Source organism: Ochotona curzoniae, unplaced genomic scaffold (genome assembly GCF_017591425.1).
Source record: "Ochotona curzoniae isolate NIBS_2020 unplaced genomic scaffold, NIBS_Ocur_1.0 scaffold_4505, whole genome shotgun sequence".
NCBI lineage: Eukaryota > Metazoa > Chordata > Mammalia > Lagomorpha > Ochotonidae > Ochotona > Ochotona curzoniae.
The window spans coordinates 26,142,861-26,165,292 of NW_024467118.1; the positions used below are offsets into that span (position 1 = coordinate 26,142,861).

The 22,432-nt window shown below is 39.4% G+C and overlaps 1 protein-coding gene across 1 annotated transcript in view; it reads left to right on the forward strand.

The window, feature by feature from the left end:
• GRXCR1 (glutaredoxin and cysteine rich domain containing 1) overlaps window positions 1-18,341 on the forward strand; it is a 107,658-nt gene extending 89,317 nt beyond the window's left edge. The window contains exons 3-4 of the mRNA XM_040966206.1: window positions 5,117-5,182; window positions 18,097-18,341. Of these exons, the coding sequence (XP_040822140.1) occupies window positions 5,117-5,182; window positions 18,097-18,276 (246 nt within the window). The 3' untranslated portion in view covers window positions 18,277-18,341. The remainder of the gene's footprint in view (window positions 1-5,116; window positions 5,183-18,096) is intronic.
• The last annotated feature ends 4,091 nt before the right edge of the window (window positions 18,342-22,432 follow it).

Genomic DNA, 22,432 nt, shown 5'->3' on the forward strand with positions numbered 1-22,432 from the left:
TTGTCCCTGGTAAACTTTACTGTGGTAAAGCTTACTGTGCAAGCTTTTTTGTGTGATATTACCATACCTGCTTTGAACATTGGGTCGTCTTCAAAGATTTTCAAAGCATGTATAGTAGTATCAGGGCTCCAGGGACTCACTAGAATTCTTCCATGCAGTGGAGAAAAGTCCAGAGCTGATTCCTGAAGTGGACTCTGGCTTTCTCAACAGGACCAAGGTGGCCCAGCCCCAGGTAGAGTCATCTCATTTCTAGTGGGTTGTGCATGTGATGGCAACACACATGTTTCTGACCATATCTGTAGTAGGTGTCATGCTAGGTCCCTGGCTGAGCTTTTTTAGTACCCATGCTGCCTTCTGGTTTCTAGCATAAATATGCTTAATCAGCCAGAACCAGAAAGTCCTAGCCTTCTAGGATTCTGGAAGTGCAAGCAAAGAATACAGCCTCCAGGAGTTTGCTCCCAGTTGAAAGGAGTGCTGATTCAAGATAATCACACAGTGTTCACCCTTGTACTCCTCTAGGTATCTGGCATTCTATCGTTGAATCCCATTAGTGTGGTGATTTGTACTTCAGACACTGATTTATTTTTTCTTTTTTTATGTTAACAATCATTGTAAGAAACAGCTTTACAAAATTCAGTACTGTATTTACTCTAGAAATGCTGAAAATATTAGCATAGAGAGTATTTGTGGGTTTTCTGTGATGTACCACACGTAGGAATGGACTCGAGGTTGTGCCTCCTCTGATTCTCATTGTGTTTGCTCTGCAGTAGAGTGAAGTCTGGTTCGAATACAGTGAAAGGAGTGATTCATTTTGTCTGAGGGTATCAATGAAGCTGTTATGATAAATGGCATTTCAGGTGGGTCTGGAATCAACGGATCAGTGTTTCCAAGCACGGAAGGAAACAAAGGATTTCAGGGAAAGGATAGAACATGTGCAAAAGCATAAAATCTCATAAAAGGACATGCATGTCTAGTAGAAGGGTAGAAATTCGGGGTTTCTGGAAGTTATGTTGTCAAAAGACAGGACTGAAAAAATTGACGCAACCAGCAATGAATCAATCTGTATTTATAGGTCACACTAAGGAGTTTGGGTTTTCCCTTAGTTGTTAGAAGACATTGTAACAAACAGTGTGACATGTACAAAATAGGACCAAGAGAACTAAATAAGGGACAGGCAGATAGCTAAGTGAGAGGGGAAAGGAGCCTAATAGAACTGAGCAGGGTGGGTGAAAACTCACATTGGTTAAATTCAAGAGCCAGTGCTGTATTAGCATGCACTTGGAGACAAAACTTTCATGATCGACGAAGAAGCATGGATGTTATTTGGTACATTACCCGGTCTAGCTAAAATATTCTGTAAGCATTTTTCAGACTATTGTGCCAACAAAATTTGTTTCATCTGTGGAGCTGGCTCAGGGCCAAATCTTAAACTCAATCATACCTATTATTTTGAGAATACTTTAGGATATTTTCTATGTTCTGGATTCCTCCTCAAACTTTACCTTATTATATTGTTCTTGTATCTTTTAGTACGAAGTACTTCCTTAGTGATGTGGTTTGGATAAGAATAAATACACGTAAATTTATAGCAGAACAGCATATATAAGTAGTTATATGTATACGCATGTATACACACACAGCTGTGGGTGTATAAGTCATCTCCAGGGATACACACATATTCTAAATAGCTGAATAAGACATGGACCTAGTATTTAAAAAGAACTGAGGCTTCTTCTGTTTTTCTGGCACATTCAGTCTGGATGTTGAGTTACTGCCACGGCATTTTCATTCACTCAAACTTCTTGGGGAGCTGCTTGACAATGAATCCTGATAATAGGTTCTCATATTCCCAAGGCTATAGGTTATCCGTACCATTTGTATCACAAATGAAGTCATGTTATATAAATGGGCAGAAAACATGTATTGTACTGTGGAAAGAATGTAGGCTTTCGGGTGAGCTTGACCTGAATTCACAGTCTGGTGGAGCCTTGCATTGATTAACAGAATAATTTTATTCCATTCTCACTTTCATGCCTTTATGTTAAAAATAGAAGTCATGCTTACTCTACACCAAAGGCTAAAAGATCTCATGTTTGTACAGTGCTTATATCACCACTATCATCATTTCTAAGGTTTTATAGAAAAAGATGGATTGTGACATAATTAGAATAGATGCCAGAAATATTTCTAAGATAATCTAGAATTCTTGATGAATTATGCCAGAAAATAGAATAACAGATTAATTTCCACTGGCATAGAATTGAACAGTGGAATTATATATAAAAAGTAAAAAAAAAATTCATGTGCAATAATATTAGCAAGATACCAACCAAAAAAATTTCTGGGGCCCAGCGCGGTGGCACAAGTGTTTAAGGTCCTTGCCTTGCATGCCTGGGATCCCATATGGGTGCCGGTTCTATCCCTGCAGCCCCGCTTCCCTTCCAGCTCCCTGCCTGTGACCCGGGAAAGCAGCTGAGGATGGCCCAAGGCTTTGGGACCCTGCACCCGTGTGGGAGACCCGAAAGAGGCTCCTGGCTTTGGATCGGCATAGTATCGGCCATTGCGCTCACTTGGGGAGTGAATCATCGGACGAAAGATCTTCCTCTCTGTCTCTCCTCTCTGTATATCCACTTTTCCAATAAAAAAAATAAAAATAAAATCTAAAAAAAAATTTTTTTCTGAAGATTGTCAGTGCTTAAGCAAATACCCTCTTCTTTGCAGATATGGGGTTTCTTCTTAGGCCAAGTAGTATTTGAAATGATTTTGCCTTCTCCGTGTTTCTGAGCAATTTTTTTTCCAACCGGAAGCACTGATGCACCCTGCCACCAGTGTCAAGATCAACCAACATCATGCTTTTAGGTCCACTGCTTGGTCTGATCAAAGCATTCTTTGCTCCTGTAATGTAGAATCTCCTCTTGCAGTGGTAATACTGCAGGAGTGATTTGCCGGAGGCTGAGGACATTTTACATATTTACAGATAATGAGGTAGGTCCTTCCCTTGGCATATGCACTGTGTTTTAAGCTGATTCAGGCTTAATGCAGTGATAAGAAAAGAGCAGGGAAGCTGACACATGAGAGCTTTTCTAGATGTGTATTTGGTTTGGAGTCATTGTAGTACATTTTATTTCATTTGGGAAACATGAGGCTTATATTTTCTTTCCTGCTTCAGTTCATATGCCAAATTCTCCAGCGACTTTTCCCATTTTAGCTTAGCTAACTATTAAAAGCAATAGAATTTAGCTAACCTAAAATATTGTTACTTGTTACAAAGTTTTAGAGCTTAGTGTTTTGTTGTGGTATTTTCATTAACTTTTGTTTTTTAGGTTTGTGATGAATGTATTCCCCCCATAAAACTGCTAAGAAATAAAGGAATATAAACTGTGTCATAGAGCAAGGTGTATTTTTTGTAGCTCTGGGCATTCATTCAGAGTGATTTTTAATCTGTCAAGTTGACACTTCTGATGGCAATTAAGATGATGTGAGTTTACGGAAAATGCATTGAAGCAAAATGAAACCAACTAGTGCTCCCTACACATCCCTGCAAGACACCTGTGTTACTTCGAAAGCTTTATCCAGTCTCAAGGTCCCCAAGCAATGCCACCAACCCTGGGAAGTCTTGTTGGGTTTCAATAAAGAAAATTTTCTTCCTCCTGCTCTGATTTTTCTATCCTGCCCTCCCCTGTCTCCCTACAACTATCATTTGGTACTTATTTTTCATTTTGCACTCAGTGGATGGGTTTTTCTGTGCATATTTTTACATAAAAACACATTGTAACTCTCCTAAAAACTAAACCTCTTTTACTTTTTAAAATGAGTGTTTGTATTTCCCACCTTGCTTAGCACCAAGGGGAATCCAAATATTATTTATTATACAACGATATTTCTTCATCTTTTCCATTAATTAAAAATCAATCCAATCTCTAGAATGTGCCACAACCTGGACCGAGCACAAGACAGATGCTATCTCTGCCTTGAATGGGAGGTAACTCAGACTGGTACAGAGAAGCAGGCTAATCCTTCACCTGTGGCACTGGCTCCCATATAGGCTCCAGTTCAACTCCCGGATGCTCCACTTCAGATCCAGCTCCCTGCATAGGCTTATGAAAGCAGCAGAACGTGGCCTCTGGTCCTTGAGACCCTGCAGCCACATGGGAGATTACAGAAGTTCCTCATCAGCTTTAGACTGACTCAGTGGTGGATTGCCGTGACCATCTGGGGAGTAATCTCAGCAGATGAAAGATCTCTCTGGCTTTCCCTCTCTATCTCTGTGTAATGTTTTCCAATAAAATAAATGAAAAGTTTTATTTTTCTAAAAAGGAAATAATTACTTCAACTTTTCTCCTATTTCTCCTCTCTGTGGTTGGGAAGTAGAGTAGGAGGATGTAAGAAGAATTGACGGAAGAAAGAAGGGATGATGTGAAGAAACATGATGAATTCATTGGAAACTGTACATTTACTCCATTTCTTACCATCACAGTAAAGTTTTAGGCATTGAGGCAGTTCTGGAATCAGTCCATTGCTTGTAGTTGTATTCGCTCTGTTCTTCCTCTTTGGGTAGTCGAGGAGCTTCCTTCCTGCTGAGATCTACTACATCAAATGGGATGATATTTAGCAGCTAGCCCACAACATGTCCTTAGTCTAGGTTGCTGTGACTGTTACTGTTGCTAGCTGCTGCTGTCTTTCATTGCTAACTCTATGGAGGGCCATGTCCAGGATGATCTGCAGTTAGACAGTGACACTACAGGTGTGGCTTGGCCCAAAGCCTTCTTTTCCAGAAAGCAGAGCTGGGTCCAAGTTTCTTGGACAACTCACAAAGGTGAGCTGCATTCTTCCAGATTCGGACTTTATCTAGCCGCTGTTGGCTTCCCACAGCATACCGCCTGCTGATAGTCTTGGCTTTGTCTGCAGTAGGCCTTCCTTGGTGGGAGAATATGTGACATGAAAGAGACAGCTCTTTCTTGGCCTCCTGGTATTAAGTTTACTTAGAACTAAATAGAAGATTCATGATCATTGTTTTGTCAGTTAAATTTTCCTGGTGATAATTTTGTTTTTTTCAAATACTAACAAAATGGATTTTTTTTTCTTCCCCCATTCTCCTGCCCTCTCTTGTTATTAGGGTGCTGAAAAAATTTTGTCAATGAATGAATCCGGAGAACTGCAAGACCTCTTAACCAAAATTGAGGTAATTGTGATTTTAGTAACCTATATATATTCACCAAAATGTAAAACACATTTTGATTACATTAAAGTTTTGCTAATTGAACTGCTTCTACCCCTTGCTTCTACAAATATGTAACATTATATATGTGATAATTTTTGCATTCTCTGGCTAGAATGACTACTGTTGGCTTCTAGCAACCTTACACTAGGAAGTAAAAATTCCGGTAAGCTTTATTTGAGCTTAATTCTAAGAGAGGTGCTGATGATATGTTCCAAGTAACTCTATTGAAGCAAATTTTAAAATTTTCATCAAAGTAACTTCATTTTCCCATAAATCAGTTCATATTTTCTGAAATATTGGAGAGCCACATTTGGAGATATAGACTATGTCAAATGATATGTGACCAGGAAGCCTCATCACCTCTCTGTTAAATTACTGCATTTCTACATGTAGGAAGATCATATACTTTATTGTCCAGTTTGGCATTCTTTGTGGGAAGTATGCATTAGTAATTGTTTGGGGTCAGCACACCTGGAATAGGACTTTACCAGGTAAATTCGATCATATCTGGTGTCTTTATGTCAGCCAGTTCCTCTCGTTCTCATCGTTTGTTCCTTGCTAACCTATTTCTGACTCTCTGTGATACCTATTACTTCAGTTGAAAGAAAGAGCCATGTGGCTCCTTGTGCTTTCTCACGACCCTTCTTTCATGCTGTTCTGTCTGCTTCAAATGCCCTTGTTCAAATTCCTCTTTTCCCTCCACCAGCTTCTAGGATGATCTGCTGTTATTCTTTCGAACATTAATTCTGATCTCTCCCTCTATTTAGTCCCTGTAACCCACTTTCTGAGGATGCTTGTAAGTTTTCCTCATGTTATCTTTCTTTGGGCAATTGACTCATGTCTGAAATGAATGAGAAAGTGCCCCATTGTAAAATTTTATTTTATTGATGTTGTGAGCTTCCCTAAAAGGAAAACACAATGCTTTCACTCAGCTAATGCTTTTGAATACATGCTACTTACAGACAATTTACTAAGGGAGACAGTAAAACAATCTCTCAAAGTACTACTTGCACATAGTAACTGAAAAGTTTTGCACTAGTTTCTGTGTTAATACAAATAACAGTGCTAGGTTTAGATGCTGTGATCCAATGAGGCCAATACTCATACAGGAAGGATTTAGGATGGAGTTACCTAAGTTCTAACAACTGAATTGTCTATGGTTATGCTGTGCAACTCAGAAGCCATAGAACATATTTAGAGAGCCAATCTATCTATGAACGAGTGGTTGGAATTTCCTTGGCTTCCATAGCCCATAATCTCTAAAGTGTTATGTTGTGTGGTCCCAGGGACTTAAGCTCTATTCTCAGGTCCATTGATAATCAGGTCACACCAAGAATGTTCTTTCACTTCTCAGGATCTATGAAATGAGCATGTTTTCTTGATAGTATAAAACTCCTCTCAGATAAGTTGATATGGATAAGTTTACTTATTTCCTTTTGTTCTACAGGCTACGGAAACCCCATAAAACCATTAATTTAGGTGAATGACATCCTTATATTTTAACAACATGTCTTGGTTGTTATGTATTGTAATTTTCTGCACATGTTTTACATTTTTATAGATTGTGTTATGTAATTAACTTTGTTTTAAAATATCTTCACTTGGCATATGTTTTTAAGGACCATATGTGTTGCTTTGTGAATATTTAATCCATTTTTGTATGTATTGCATACTTCTTTTTTTTTAAACTGTTCCTTATTTATTTATTTATATTTTGACAATCTTTACATAGTTAATTAGGGAAAAAAGGTTCAAGGGCTATAGGGAAGTGGATAACACTGTTATTTCCATATTGTTTCCTTCATGTTTAAAGGGGGGGTATTAAGGGAGAAAGCCCACCCAATTTCCCACCCTCTCCAGGTCCCGGATGTAGGGCATACTCCAACGTTCTTGCTCAAGTGGTTTTGATAGTTCAACAGTTATGAATCGCTACCAATCTTGCCACTCTAAGCACTATGAGGTCTTTGAGAATCCACTGGTTTACGTAATCCATCGTAGAGTCTCCATTTGCCCCATATTTCGCTGCCAACATATTAGCTGAGATAGTTGATTGACCTGTTCTGTCTTCTGTCTTTTCTTGGTTAGGGTTCTGACTCCAGCGTTTAGATTGGGGAAATCTCCAAAGAAACTTTGTCTAAGGTGTTCTCTGACCAGTTTCTTGTATGTACTAGCAAGCACAAGGCCCGGCAAAGTCCTTCACCCCAATCAGCTGGTGGTTGCGTTCGCTGGGTTGATTATGTTTTTAGCCCCGACTTCCAAAGGAACCAATGGGTGTTGCAGTCCAGCCTGGTTCTGCCCAGCACATACTTGGCCCTCGCATAAACCAGTGTGAGCTGCAGCCTAGTCTGAGCGACCCACAATAACCCCCACCAGGCCCGCCACCTAACCTGATTTGCCAGTATGTGTAGCAGACTTGTCCAGTCTCTCCCACATCCCATTCAGCTCTCGTACATGTCAATGGGTATTAAAGCTTTGTTCCTTCTAACCAGCTCCACTATGCAGCCCACACAGATGCTGTTGGGTGTCTGTCTAGCCACCCCAGCCCCTGTCCTAGTTTTCGTGCCCTCTCGTGGAAGTGGTAACCCAAGAGGGAGGAGCCCACTATTTCCCTCCCAGGCCTCTCCCACTCCCGGATTGTGCACTCGCCAGATAGTTCTGTAGTTTGACTTGACAGAATTAGACCCCAGTGCCAGCTTCTGCCAGCTGATGCTGCAGCTAAGCCCAAACAACCATCACCCACTCTAATTTATGCTTGCACCAGTAGGAATAATTAGCCCAGCCTGGCTTTTCCCTGATCTAGTCCACATGAGACACACAGGTGTTGTAGCCCTGCTTAGTCTGGTCTGATCCCATCCTAGCTCACGCTCTCCAGTGGGACTAGCTAACCAGCAAGGGAACCTCCCCTCACCCCCAATATTCCCCCTGCTGGCTCTGCCCCTTCCCTTCCTGGTTCTCATGCGTGCTGGTTGGGTGCTGTGGTCATATCTGGTACAGGCAACCTCACCTTGGCATTCCATATTGTGCACTAGTTTTTGTTGTGACCGAACCTGGCTTGACCCACACTCTGTTCTGGTGCTTGGATTTGCCAGTGAATGATGTGAACTGATTCAGCCTGGTCTGCCCCCAACCTATGCCAATGGTATGTCAGTGAGTAACTTTCCATGGCCTATTCTGGGCTGTTTCCTATCATATTTCTTGTGCTTACCTGCGGGGTGTGTGTCATGCTAGAGGAATTGCCCAGGCTCCTCCATCAGAACCTCTCCCAATGCCAGATTTTGCACATACCAGTGGGTCCATGAGTCAGCCCTCCTCAGTTCACCTCCTGTCCTAACAGGAACAGTGGCTTTTCCTGACTGGCCTTCAACCCAAACTGGTTCTTGCCGTTGGATGTTTCAGACAGCCGTGGCTTGTCCATACCCACATATGACTCACATTTGGCTCAGTAGGGGCTGAGACCTTGCCTAGTCCCTCCCACATCTACCCTGGTCCTCCAGAACACCAGAGGGTGTTGAAGTCTGGCAGGCTTGGTGCATCCAATCCCAGTCCACACTTGTGCCAATGAAGACTACAACTGTTTCCTGATCAGAACGCAGCCCCAGTTCCAGTCCACGTGCCCCTTGGTGGGAACCTCAACCCAGCTAGGGTGTCCCCTTAGCTTCCCAACTGGGCCTGTTCCCAGCCATAGATTACATGCATGCCAGTGGTTGCTCTGACTCAGCTTTGCTCAGCCCCTCACCTGTCCTGACCTCTGCCTTAGACACTGTGGCTTAGCGCTCCTGGCTCACGCACACCAGTAGGTACATGAGCCTAGCTCGGCATGACCTGTGCTCCCTCCTGGTCTCTAGTTTCACTTGTGGGCTAAGGTTTGTTCAGTCCTGCCCAGTCCACCCTGTTACATTACTAATTGACACATTGGCCAGCTGTTGGAGCTACTTTGCCCAGCTTGTCCAACCCCCAGGTCTGGACCACATGTTCACCAGTGGGAGCTATGACTTGCCAAGGGAGTTTCCCAAGTTCCTCCAATTAATCCACTCCCTGATCCAGTTCTCATACGTGCCATTGGGTTTTAGGCCAGGTTCCGGCGCAGTCTGTCCTTCTGTTTGGCCATATATGAACTGGTGAACGTTGCAGCCCAGCCCACCCCACACCCTAATCAGGATGCACATTCGGGTGCTGCTGCCTTGACCAGTCCAGACTGTTGCGGGTTCCTTTACCTGTGATTGATGGCAAGCTCCTTGGTCACACCTAGCTTAGTCCATCACCACCCCAACTTTTGAGCTAACCAGTGGGGCTAGAATTTCTACAGGGTTTGGTCCATACATCCCCCACAGAATCTACCCCCTGATATGGTTCTCGAGTGCTAGTTAATGTAATGGCCCTGCTTAATGTGACCCTTCTCCTGATCCATCATCATGTCAGGTAACAGGATATGATTCTAATGAACGAGCCCCGAGCCATAGCTTTTGCATGGACTGGTATTTGGTGGTCAGCATTGTTCAGAGATTACAGGTTCTACAAAAGAAGATTTACTGTCTTTAGGATTGATTCACGTCCTAGAAGCACAATGGGTTCAACCCGGAGCTACCTAAGTAGCGATTCAAAGAACCAAAACCCCAGAGGTCCAGGCTGGACGGCCAGCAGGCGGATCCTGATGCCAAATGGCAGTCTAGTGCCCTGGGGCAGCTCACCATGTGCACGTGGTGGCTGGCGTGTGGGATCCAGGCATGAGACACCCCATCCTGAGACCCACCCACAGTCCTGAGACCCACAGCAGCCGGGAGGTTGCTGAAAGTTTAAACTTCCAGGCCCAAGGTCGTGCCCCTCCCCAATCCCATTCACCACCCAAAGAGGGTGGCAGATGGGCCCTGGACCTGCCCAGTCATAGAGACCTCCCCCCTTGGTGTACTCTCCCCAAAGGGAGCAGCCCCCGGAGCCCAGGCAGGCCCGGGGACAGCTCACCACGTGTACGTGGTGGCTGGCGTGTGGGATCCAGGCATGAGACACCCCATCCTGGGACTCACCAGCAGCCAGGATGGAAATATTTTACGTATGCATCATCCAAAGTAATAGTTACTGGATGCTTAGGATCATTGAGGAGTTAAAGTATGAACTTAAGTGTGACTTAGTATCTGGATTTTAACATTTTACTTCAATTTAAATAACCACATATGGCTGGCAGTCCCTGTTTGGGGCAAAACAGCTCCAAGAAGGCTCCTCTGCTTTTTTACATTTTCCTACTTTTCCACTGGTGTGTAGTAGTGTGTGTGTCAGTGTGTGCTCTGTCTCAGTCAAACATTGTTGCAAGGAACAGCCTTGAATGCTTTCTCCAATGAATTTCTCTGAGACTAGAAATTGTTAGACCATAGATTATGCAAATGTCTGGTTTTATAGGCAATACCAGTCAATGTATCCCCCCTCACAGAGTAACAAATTTCCTATGCTTCCATATTCCTGATGTTTCACTTTGTCCTGATTTCCATTTTTTCCCCCAGTGACAGGTGTTAAGATATATCATTTTAATGTTTTAATTTATGGGTTTGTTTTCTGATTGCTACTGAATTGGGCCATCTTTTTTTTTTTTCAGTTGGTTATAGCTTTACATTTTTTACTTCTGTAATTGTTTTTCTTTTTTTAAACTTACGTAGTTTGGTTTACTTTCATATCATTCTATTTTCCAACAATTAAGTTCTGGCATATTTTTAAACTGTTGAACATTTTTGCTTTCCAATTAACTTTTTTCATAATGTCCTTCATTTAAGAGAAGCAAACTGGTATTATATACTTAAATTTGTTTTTTTTTAAATACATTTTTACTTTTGAATTTTTACTTACCGAGTACTTTTCCATCTCGGGATTTTAAAAGTATTATCTTATATTTTCTATTAGCTTGATTTTTTTTATATCTCGGTCTTTAACTAATGTAAATTCCACTGCTACTTTTTTAAAATAGGGAAGTTAGCACCAGCTTATAACTAATCCACTGCTTTTTAAGGTGTCAATTTTGCATTATAATAAAACTCTGCATACACCTGGGTCTTTCTCTGAGCTTTCTAGTTAGTTTCATTGATCTGTTTTTCTTCTTGTTGCATTACTATTATGTTGCTTTTATTTCTAGGGTTTAAAAGCATATTTTGAAGTCTTAAAGTGTGAATGTCTTTTCTTTTTATGGATTGGTAACTGAGTTAGCCATTTTATGCTTTTATTCACTTGAATTTATAATTCTTTAATTGTGCAGTTTCATTAACATAACCATGCTTAACTTAACCTCTTCTTCAGCTCAGTAAACCTTAGGAAGAAGTATTTTTTTCTCCACATTAGGTGTTTCCATCTTGTAGATGACATTAAAGCTAATTCTAATGTTCAAAGTCATGGCATGATTTCTCCTACAAGGCGCTCGAAGGCACTATAAATCTATTGCACTATTTTGTTCATGTAATAAACTGGAAGGCAGTTAGCAGTTGTCTAAGAGAGTCCAGTTGCCTGCCTGGGGAGGGCTGAAACTTCAGAGAAGTTAGCTCAAGTAAAGAAAGGGACTCTGGGAAAGCACTGAGAGAACAAAGCAAAGTGGACAAAGGTTCTGTTACCATGCATTCAAATATAGCCAACAGTGGAGTTGGAGGCACCAAAAGATTAGCTTATTGTTTAAGAATGTATAGAAAGATAGCATTTAAGTTTTAATTTTAATTACCCTGACTTAAAAGGACTCAGTGTTCTTCATGCACCTATGACGCCATGACATTCAATTTAAATTGCATATGGGTTTCCAGGAAACATGAGTGTATTACTGCATGATACAAGGTTTGGATGAGATGCTTATTAGAAGGTATTCAGAGTGTTAACTTCAAGGAATAGGTTAGGTTTTAACACTGGAGTCTGAAACTACTAGGGTATTCCTAGAATTTGAGTCACAAGTGATCACTAGAGAGAAACTAGATAGATCCTATTAAGCTTTGCTTATGGTTCCCTTAATATCACATGGTGGCCTGTGACCATCACTGGCCTTTGTAATTCATGTCCCAGTTTTCAGCAGTTTATCCCTAGGGATGGTAAGGAAAGAGGCTTGGTATTTCTGGTTGGACCATCAGACATGGAGTCAGCAGCCAATTTCAAGTTTTCTGGCTCAAAATTCTGTTGTTCAGCCTGCCCAAATATGGATTTCTCTAGAAATTGTTCTGACATGTTGATGAAGATTTTCAGTAGATTCGAATGTGAGGAACTGACCACAGGCATCAGAAGTAGTTGAAATGGTGGTAGTTATCGTGATGACAAGGGTACCCCAGGGCCAGCTGAATTAGTGGTATGTCTGTTCCCAAAATGACAGCTGCAAGTCACTCTCCTAATAAGCTACAGCTGTTTGTCTAATGGTGTTAGAGGATCACTTCCCAGAAGCACACTGATGGTATTGGCAGTGGCACAGGCTGTCTGTGCAAGCATGGGAGCTGTCCAAGACCATCCTGAGACTCTCTGGACAAGCTCAAAATGGACAGTGGTAGTGGACACGCATGTTGGGAGATATGACATCTGAGTACCAACTATTCACTTTTGATTCAAGTGATGTCCTTTGCCTCACTTTGAAAATGAAACAGCTATTTAAATAGGTTAATGTCCATCCCTCCCATGTACCTCAAGCGTTAGACTTGCAGTTAGGCATCTGCATTGAGGCTACACATTTCCTCTCTGTCTGCATTTTGTTTAGTGGCTTCTTTCCCAGATCTGCAGATTGACGATGCTTGGAAGCATTTTAATGATCAGAAAAGATTATGTTAATTTTCATAGCAGCTTGACCAGGCAGAGAGGTACTTAGCAGTTATTTGACAATCATTTTCTGAATTAAATTGTTGAATCTAGATTAAGACAAAATACACAAGAAAAGGTGAATCCTTCAGAGATGATCATATGCCAAGTGTGCATGTGACCATTCGGTACATGGATAAATCTGTGTCATACACAATGTGCATGACAAGGTTTATGCTCCCAGTGACTCCAGAGAATTTCTTTTCGTAGGTTATTTAAAATATGTTGAAACTCTATTGGGATAGGATTAAGTTATCTGAACCTAACAGTAAAGTGCTTCATTCCTTGATCTTAAAGAATATACAAACACTCTTTATCCTAACATCCTTTTTCTGTGTTAAGCAACCTGAGATAAACTATATATTGCTGAGGTTTGAGTTTGTGTTACAAATGAAATATAGTTTGTGTTATAAATGAATTTAAGCATTTATCAACTTCACCCTCAGAGTATCTTTTATCCTTGTTCTGTAGGTCTTTATTTTTGATATTTTGGGAGTCCTTGTTTGCATACTTCAATTTAGATGATTACAGTATGGAATGGGCCTATTAAAAAATCTAAACATGGGGACTGAGAGCCACTAGCAAGAATATTAGGATGTGTTTAGTTTAATGCTATCCCTTCAGTGTCTTACATAGTGTCAAGCTATTTGGCAATCAATGGATATTTGTAGAATGAATAATTAAGTGAAAAGATTTCATTTTGTTTTTTATAAGCCCTTCATCAAGAATATACTACCAGAAACAGTTAAAACTGTGGATAATTTTTTACTGTTTGTTTGTTTGTTTGTTTAATTCTACAATAAAGGGACCAGTCCAAACCACCATTCAAAGGAGGAAACTGTAGATGAGTATTACATGTTTTCCTGAAGAAGTTCTTTGTAGTTTTTCACTTTGATAACATCCATGCCACTATAGTACTATCCAAATTCCTTATTGTTTGAAAGCCAAAGTTTATGTAGTCAGATTTTGACTGAAAGTGTCAGTCTTTTGGTGCTCATTGAAATGAATTATTGTCATCCACAGTTATTCTTCCTTCTCTAACCTGAAATAATAGCATCTATGTCCTTTGAGTAATTTCCCAGCTGTTTTTTCTAACAATGTCCTAAGGGTAAAGCCATTTACCAAAGTGCTGGACTTCCTAGGACTCAGGGACATTCATCATAAAACAGCTTGTTCACTTTATAGAGAAACAGAGCTTCTGTGATCTGTGTTTTTACTAGAAGAACCAGAGGTGAATTATAACAGGAACGTCATTCGGGACTGAAGAGGCTCTGGGCAGCTTTAGAGGCTGTTCTCAGGACCTACCCCATCCTGGTCTCCGCTTTAGTTTTAGTCACAGCATTTATCCTTGCAATGATTTTATATATGGGAATCCCATGTACATATCCCTTAGAAAATATAAATTCAAATGTTGAACAATGTTATGGTACAAAGCAGTAGGAGTTTATTTCCTCATTGTAAACTAGATGTGACGGGGGGGGGGGCGGTGAATGGAAAATGCTACATAAGACACCCCTTTCCTATCCAATGTTTATGGCTGAAAGAGCTAGATTTTTTTTTGAGGATTAAACTAACCTCATTGTGCAGCAAAATGTTAAATATAACACACGAATTGGAGCATGCTTACTCTCTTTTTTCTAGAGTGGTGGGAAGGGAAACTGGAAGGTTAACCTTAGAGTATGTTTAGATAATTACTCTGAAAATATTAGAAGATAGTTATGTCCTGTGATCATAAGCTTAAGGTAACAATTAGAAAAATGCATTCAGATAGGAATTTGTTAATGAATTCATGGCTGACATTATTGAATTTCTGCTATGTGCCAGGTAATATCCTATTCATTTTGTAAGATTTAATTCGCTGAATTCTTGCAGAAAGCCTTTGAAAAAAGACAATTCTCATCACCAAATTGCGTGACTTATATGAACTCAGTTCTTTATATAATATTTTTATTTTGGGAATATGTATGTTCTGACTTGTAGTAAATTATGGAGAAAAAAATAGGTTGCACTATTAGTGGATTTCCTATTTGATATTTTGGCCTTTAGCAAGCCATCCTATCGGTCATATTTCAGGCACATTTGTTTAAGCTACCATTTATTCTGTGAACAGCCTAGTTTCTGGAGTGACATATGTAGAAAAATAGCATAGGAAATAGGAATTGACCTTCAACTAGTGTGCCCTAGCACAGTTGCACTGGTAATTGAAGGTATTGGTGCTTGTTGTATTCTAGCTTTTAAGATATAGAAAGAAATTACACTGATTGGTAAGTAGCACCTGTCCAAAGATGCTCGTACCTTTACTCGCACCTGACAGTTTCTACTCTCTAGGTTTGGCAGGTAAAATATAGGATGCCTACTTACATTTAAATGTCAAATTCATTACAAATAATGTTTTAGTCTAAGTATACCCTGTAAAATATCTCGCACATGTTTTCACTGAAAATATTCGTGATCTATCATAAATTCAAGCTTAGTGGGCATCTCAATGGTTCAGTTGGGTCTTCCTCCAAGTGCAGGCATCCCATTTGGGCACCAATTCATGTCTCGGCTGCTCCACTTCTCATCAACCTCAATGCTCATAGCCTGGGGAAACAGCAGAGGATGGCCCAAAGCCTTGGGACCCTTCAACTGCATGGGAGACCCAAAAGAAGCTCCTGGTTCTTGGTTTCTAAGTTCTGGCCATTGTGGTCACTTAGGGGGTGAGCCAACAGATGGAAGATATTTCTCTCTATCTTTCCCTTTCTCTACAAATTTGCCTTTCCATTAAAAATAAATAAATAAATCTTTAAAAAATAAATTCTAATTTAAATGGGTATTCTTTATTTTGATTTGCAAAAATAATTAACAACCCTAGTATACTAAGAATCCATACCTATTTTGCAATGCAGCACCAATGAATGACATCCTGACTCAGGGGGCCCTGCAGGTCCTTGCTCAAGATGATAGACTGGTTGTTGCACTTGGTATAAAAGTGATTGTTTTCATATAACCCCCTGTCATAGACATGGACAATGTTAAGGATCTATTTGCATTCTCACATTTTTTCTAAAATTGATAAGAACAGCATTGCTTAGTAATTCTATCATACTGAATGTTTAAACCACACTGTTTCATCACAGGGTTCATTTCTACTTAATTATTTTTTGTAAAGATATTTTTACTATGTGGGGTCAGTGTTATGGCATAGCAAGCTAATCCTCTTCCTGCAGTGCCAGCATCCCATATAGGACCAGTTTGTGTACTGGCGGTGCTACTTGCAATCCAGCTCCATACTTATGGCCTGGAAAAGCAGAGAAAGATAGTCCAAGTTGTTGGCCCCTTCCCTATGTGGAAGACCCACAGAAAGTTCCTGGCTCCTGGATTTAGATCAGCTCAACTCAGGCTATTGAAGCTATTTGGGTAGTGAGCCAGTGGATGGAAGATCTTTTTCTCTGACTCCCCTTCTCTGTAAATGTGCCTTCCAAATATAGATAAATAACATATTTAAAAAATATATTTTAATATACAATGTTGAAGACTTTCACCTGTTCTGAGGTCATTTCTTGCATAATTATTGTACAAAAGTCATCCACAAAGCAAATTAACTAATATAGACATTTCAATCTTTCCAGAAGAGCTTAGAATCTGTATGGCACTGATAAAATTTCTTGTTTGTATCATTTAGTCTGGCAACCACTACTTCCTATGGAAGAATTTTGTGTTATTTAGAATGAGCTATCACATGGACTTTGCTCTCTTAATATAACAGCTAAGCTGAACCATAGTTGCCAGTAAATCTTGTTGGTTACAGAAAATGTCTATCTCAAAAGTGATTTGGGAATATAAACATTTTAAGGCAATCACATCCTTAATACTTGGTTCCCAAAGTATATTCCACAGGTTACTAATTATGAGAGAATGGTATTTGTTTCCTAGGGAAACATTCTCACATGCTAGAGAAATGGTGGGTTAAACCCAGTTAATCCGATTCTTTTCAGTTGCACATTTTTGGAAGCTTTAATATGTACAATGATGTGTCTCCAGAGCAAAGTCTTATGCGTGGATTTGGAAGTGCATTTTATGCCTTTGTCTGACTGTGAATTTCACTGTTCTATTTGTTTTTGTATTTAACTGTATGTGTATATAGATCACATTTCCCAGCCTTATTTTAGAATTATTCTCTTTTTGAACATTGCTGCCAGCTCCTATGTTGCCTTGATGTATTCACTCTGTTCCTTTGTTCCCACTGTATGTGAATGGCTCCTGATCTCGCTGAGCTTGGTGGATGCCGCTGGCAGACCTCAGTAAAGATTATGTGCTCCAAAGAGGAAGGAAGAATGTGGAGAACTGATTTTCTAAATGTGGTTTTGAACAAACTGCCTAGTAACTTTCTGTCTGTTATTAGTGATTTTACATTTGCTTAAGGTAGAAAAGGTCGTAGCTTCGGTGGGAAGTTCTATGGGCTTGTATGAATGTCTCATGGTTTCTTAAATACAAAAGGAGGATGATGTGACTTAAATTATGTATTTATTGAAGGAGATGCATATGTGTATGGAGTGTTTGAGTTGGGGATAATTTTATATAATAATACCTTTGAGAGTCTTAGATAAAATGTTGTTCAAGTGCACAGTGTAACAATGGGCCTTCAATTCATAGTGATTCCTCCACATTTCAGCTTTTGTTTTCTGGTTTTTCGGACTTGCCATTAGTGGTACTGTTCTACAAACAAAGATGTAAAACGGCTAAGACATGCTGAAGGGAACTTTAAACTACTTCCTTTTAATGTAAATAACCATCTCCTGAATTATCTGGTTTACAAATACACGTCTTCATGTGAAAGATTTCTTCAAGATGTGTGCTTTTTAGCTTGAGTTACCAGGCTTTACACACCAAGATGGTGCTAGAGATGGCCACCAGTAGGGTGGTGCCCCCCTCCCCCGCCCACCAGCATCTAATATTTTTAAATGGCAGAAGATTTTAAGCACATAGCCATATCATGCCAAAATTGTTTTAGGGCCACTCACCTTATAGAAAGATGGCAGGACTGAGTTGCTCTTGCTGACCCATGGTCTTTCCTCTTGCTCCCCTATCCCCCTATCCAGAGAGTGCAGCATCCACACGAATGTCCCTCCTGCGGAGGCTTTGGTTTTCTTCCATGCTCCATGTGCCACGGGAGCAAGATGTCAGTGTTTCGAAACTGCTTTACAGATTCCTTCAAAGCCCTGAAGTGTACGGCTTGCAATGAGAATGGCCTTCAGCGGTGTAAGAACTGTGCCGGCTAGTTTCTACCCAAACTAAGTTTCATTTTATGAAAGACAATAATTTGGTTTACATGTTTTTCTTTCTTTTTTTTTAAGCAAGAAACATCATGTTTATGTATTGACTAATAAAATTTGTTTATTATAATTCATTTTATTTTGAATTTTTTGCTGTAACCATTTCCACTGATGTGTTAAATAAATGTTAACTTGACAACTGCTGTGTGTCAAGTGCTATGTTAGATCACGGTGTGCAGTTGGAATCAATGGAGTACCGAACATTTTCGAGATAATGAAAGTCTTATTTCCTAAATGAGTTTGATTTTTCTGAAGACACAATATACCTATTATAATGCCACCCATCATCCAGAATGAATTAATATAATTCTCTAGATACATAACCATGTCTAGAGAGGACAGAATTTTAAACAGGGGAAAATCCACACCGTGACCTCGACCCTCATGCTTGTTTTAAAGCAGAAGTGCAGTGCTGATGATGATGCTCTTGGCGATAGATCCTTACTGCTATCAAACAGATGTTTTGGTGGGAAGAATAACACAAAAGCAGCTGGAAGACGTGCCTAGATTTATTTGTTAAGTATTTGCTCTTTTACCCTGGTCACAAAAAGTCCTTTAAAAAGGTGACAATTGTATTCTTGCTGTTGAAACAAGGACTCGGTGTAGTTTGAACTCGCCGTGGATAGCATTAACAATGTAGTCAATATATAAATATGAGACGATAAGCCTTATCAATGCCGCACATGCAGTGCAGTGAGAATGTGTATCTGGAGGACCAACTGCCATGAGTTAAAATATGGTTTAAAAATACCTCGATGAGCAAGTGATGTTTAATCAGAGACATGAAGGGGACTTGAAAACTAGTGCACCAAAGAGCAAAATGGCAGTCTTTCAAGTAGCAGGCTGGGAAAACTTCTTTCTGACAAGGGCCCTTTATGCAATATAGCATCATTCATGGGACATACAAAATTACCACTTAAAAACTGGCCTGCTACAGATTTGTGGGTTTTGGAGTTCCACCTGCAGTTTTCTTGGTGAGACCAGACCACATGGTTTCACGGGCTTTGCATGTCTGATGAGCTGAACTACACTGCTCTCAAATGAAATAGCACAGATGGTATCCTGAGGTTACAGAAAAGGTGTCTTTTCCTGGGGAAAGACAAAGCGAGAAAGCCAATGAATTAAGTAGACATTGCAGCAGCTGCCCACATTGTAAATCCGAGTTTGGGTTTCTAGTGGTAGAAGAAATGACTAGTCCTTGAAACTTCACAGGGGCCCCTTCTTACCTTCAATAAGTCTATTTTAGAGCTGAGAGAAACAAACAGACTTTCCCTTAAAATGCTGAAAACCAAACCATGGTTTCATGCTGTCTTTTGGTATTGACTGACTGTTGGGATAGAACTGAACATTCATATACTCTCTGAATATGAACATCTATAGCTAAAAAATTGACTGTTTTCCTATCAAGAACAATGAATGATTATTCAGTTTCATTATTTCAATAGAACACTGTGATGGAGGTAAGACAAAAAAAGTAATAGAGATTGGGAAGATTAAAGGTCATTATTTGTAAATAATGTTGTTAGGTTGTAGAAAAGCCAAAGAAATCTATAAACTATGAACTAATAAGAAAAGCTAGCAAATTGTTAGATGCAAAGTCATTCTACTAAAATTACATATGTAATGTACAAGTAACAATGAGAAAATAAAATAATACACAGTACTACCAAAAAGTGAACATGCAATACACTTTTACAAAATATTTCAGCAGTGAATACTACAATGCAAAAAATTACAGAAGCCTTCAATATTTGAGATACATTTACAGATTAGAAGATGTCATAATTTTTTATATTCTGAATCATTTATTTACATATATACATATATATGTATAAAGTGAACAAATTTTACATATTTTACGATATAGATTTAGAAGTGTAGCAAGACTTCACACCCCACCCTCCCTTCTGTTCATGTTCTCCACCCATCTTCCTTTCTTACTCCTGTCATCTTCCTTCCTTATTTCTTTTTCTTAATTTTTAAAATGATGTACTTTCAGTTCACTTTGTAACCACAGGCTTAACTAAGCTAAGAATTAAGCAAAAAGTAAAAAAAAACTAATAGACAAACAAAAAAAACCAGCTCATCGAGAATATAGACAAAAGCTGTAAACAGTAATCAAACCACTTTACAATGTCAATAGCACTCATGTAGAGTATACTTCTTGTGCTCTGTGTATTAGTTACCCAGTATCATGGAAAGCATATATTTGTCTTTTTTTGGACTGGCTTAGTTCTCTAAGCATAGTGGTTTCCAGTTGTATTTATTTTATTACAAGAAACTGGATTTTATTTATTTTATGATTGCATAGTGTTCCATATGCCACGTTTCCTTTATGCAATGCTCAATTAATAAACAACTGGCTGATTTTGTATCTTAGCAAATGTGAATAGAGCTGCTATAAACATGGGTGTACGAATGACTCATATGCTGATTTCATTTCACTTGAATAAACTCCAAGGAGTGGAATGGCTGGGCAGGTATATTGTCAAGTCTGAAGAACCTCTGTACTGTCCTCCATAGTGATTATATTAGTTTGCACTCACACTAACAGCAGATTAGGGTATTTTTTCTCTATGTCCTTGTCAGCATTCATTATTCTTTGATTTTCAGATGATAGCCATTTTAACTTGGGGTGTAGTAAAACCTCAGTGTAGTTTGCATTTGCATTTCTCTGATGGTTAAACATCCCAAGCATTTTTCGTTTGTTTTTTGGCCATTTATATATTAGCCCTTGTAAAGTACCTGTTCAGGGCCAGCATGGTGGCCTACCGGCTAAAGTCCCTGTCTTGAATGCACCGGGATCCCATATGAGAGCTGGTTCTAATCCTAACTCCCTGATTGTGGTCTGGGAAAGCAGTAGAGGATGGCTCACAGTCTTGGGACTTCTGCACCTACATGGGAGAAACGGAAGAAGTTCCTGGCTGCTGGCGCTGGATCGGCTTAGCCCTGAGTGTTGCGACCACGTGGGCAATGTGCCAGCAGATACATCCTTCTCTTTATGTCTCCTCTCTGTGAATCTGCCTTTCCAATAAGAATACATAAATCTGCTTAAAAATGATATAACAACATCATATTTAGAATCACTAAAAATAAAGCATCCAAAAATAGAAATGGTGCTCTGAGTATGAATACATTGCTGATCAGAACGTTAAGTGGTACAATAATTTGGAAAACTGTATTTGACAGTTTCTAATAAAAGCAAATATACACCAGTTTTAGTTGAACAATTATATTCCTAGTTATTTTTTCAAAAGACTGAAAATGCATCTTTGCATTGTATATGAGTTTCACAGAAGCTATACTCATAGTAACAAAACATGTAAAATAGTATGTCCATTGACAGCAGTCTTGATAATTCAAAGGGTGTGTCTCTATAAGCAAAATTTATCTATAGAATGATTGCCAAATTGGTTTGACTAAGAACTTTGACTGCAGTGTGAGATACAACTAATTGAAAAAGTTTGTACATCAGGAAGTTTCTTTTCAATGTTCCAGCACAGTGATGCGATTCTGTTAAGTATTAGGGCCTATCTACAAATTCCCTGACTTCTCAGCCCCTGGTTGTGTTTCTGCAAATCCAATCATAGTCTCAATGGTTTGCTTTCTGGAGGTGTTATCAGATTGAAGAAGCAAACCAGGCTGAGGGAATCTAATTTTCAGTCTCAGTCTTTATAACCATGGGCTCTAAGGACAAAAATTCCTTGTTGCTCAGTTGCATTCACAAGAAATTTATTTCTCTTTCTACATTATATTTTCAATGTATTATTATGAAATTAAAGCATTGTATTTTCTAGTGAATATTTGTAAACCTTTAAAGAATAACATTAGAGTATAATAATGAAACAAACAAAAAAGACTTTCTCAGATGTCTAGGAGAATTGCAAGACTTGATGAGAAAAATAGGCCAAGAATATGATCATAATTTAATGATTTCAACATAGGTTTGCATTAGCCTTCTGAGAGAATGTGGTTTAGACATTGCACATCTGCTTCAGTGTTGTACTATGTAAATGGGAGATAATAATACCTTGTAGTATCTGATCCACATTGTCAGTGTGTGGAATTAATTAACATTTATAGGAAAATGTTTTAGAAAAAG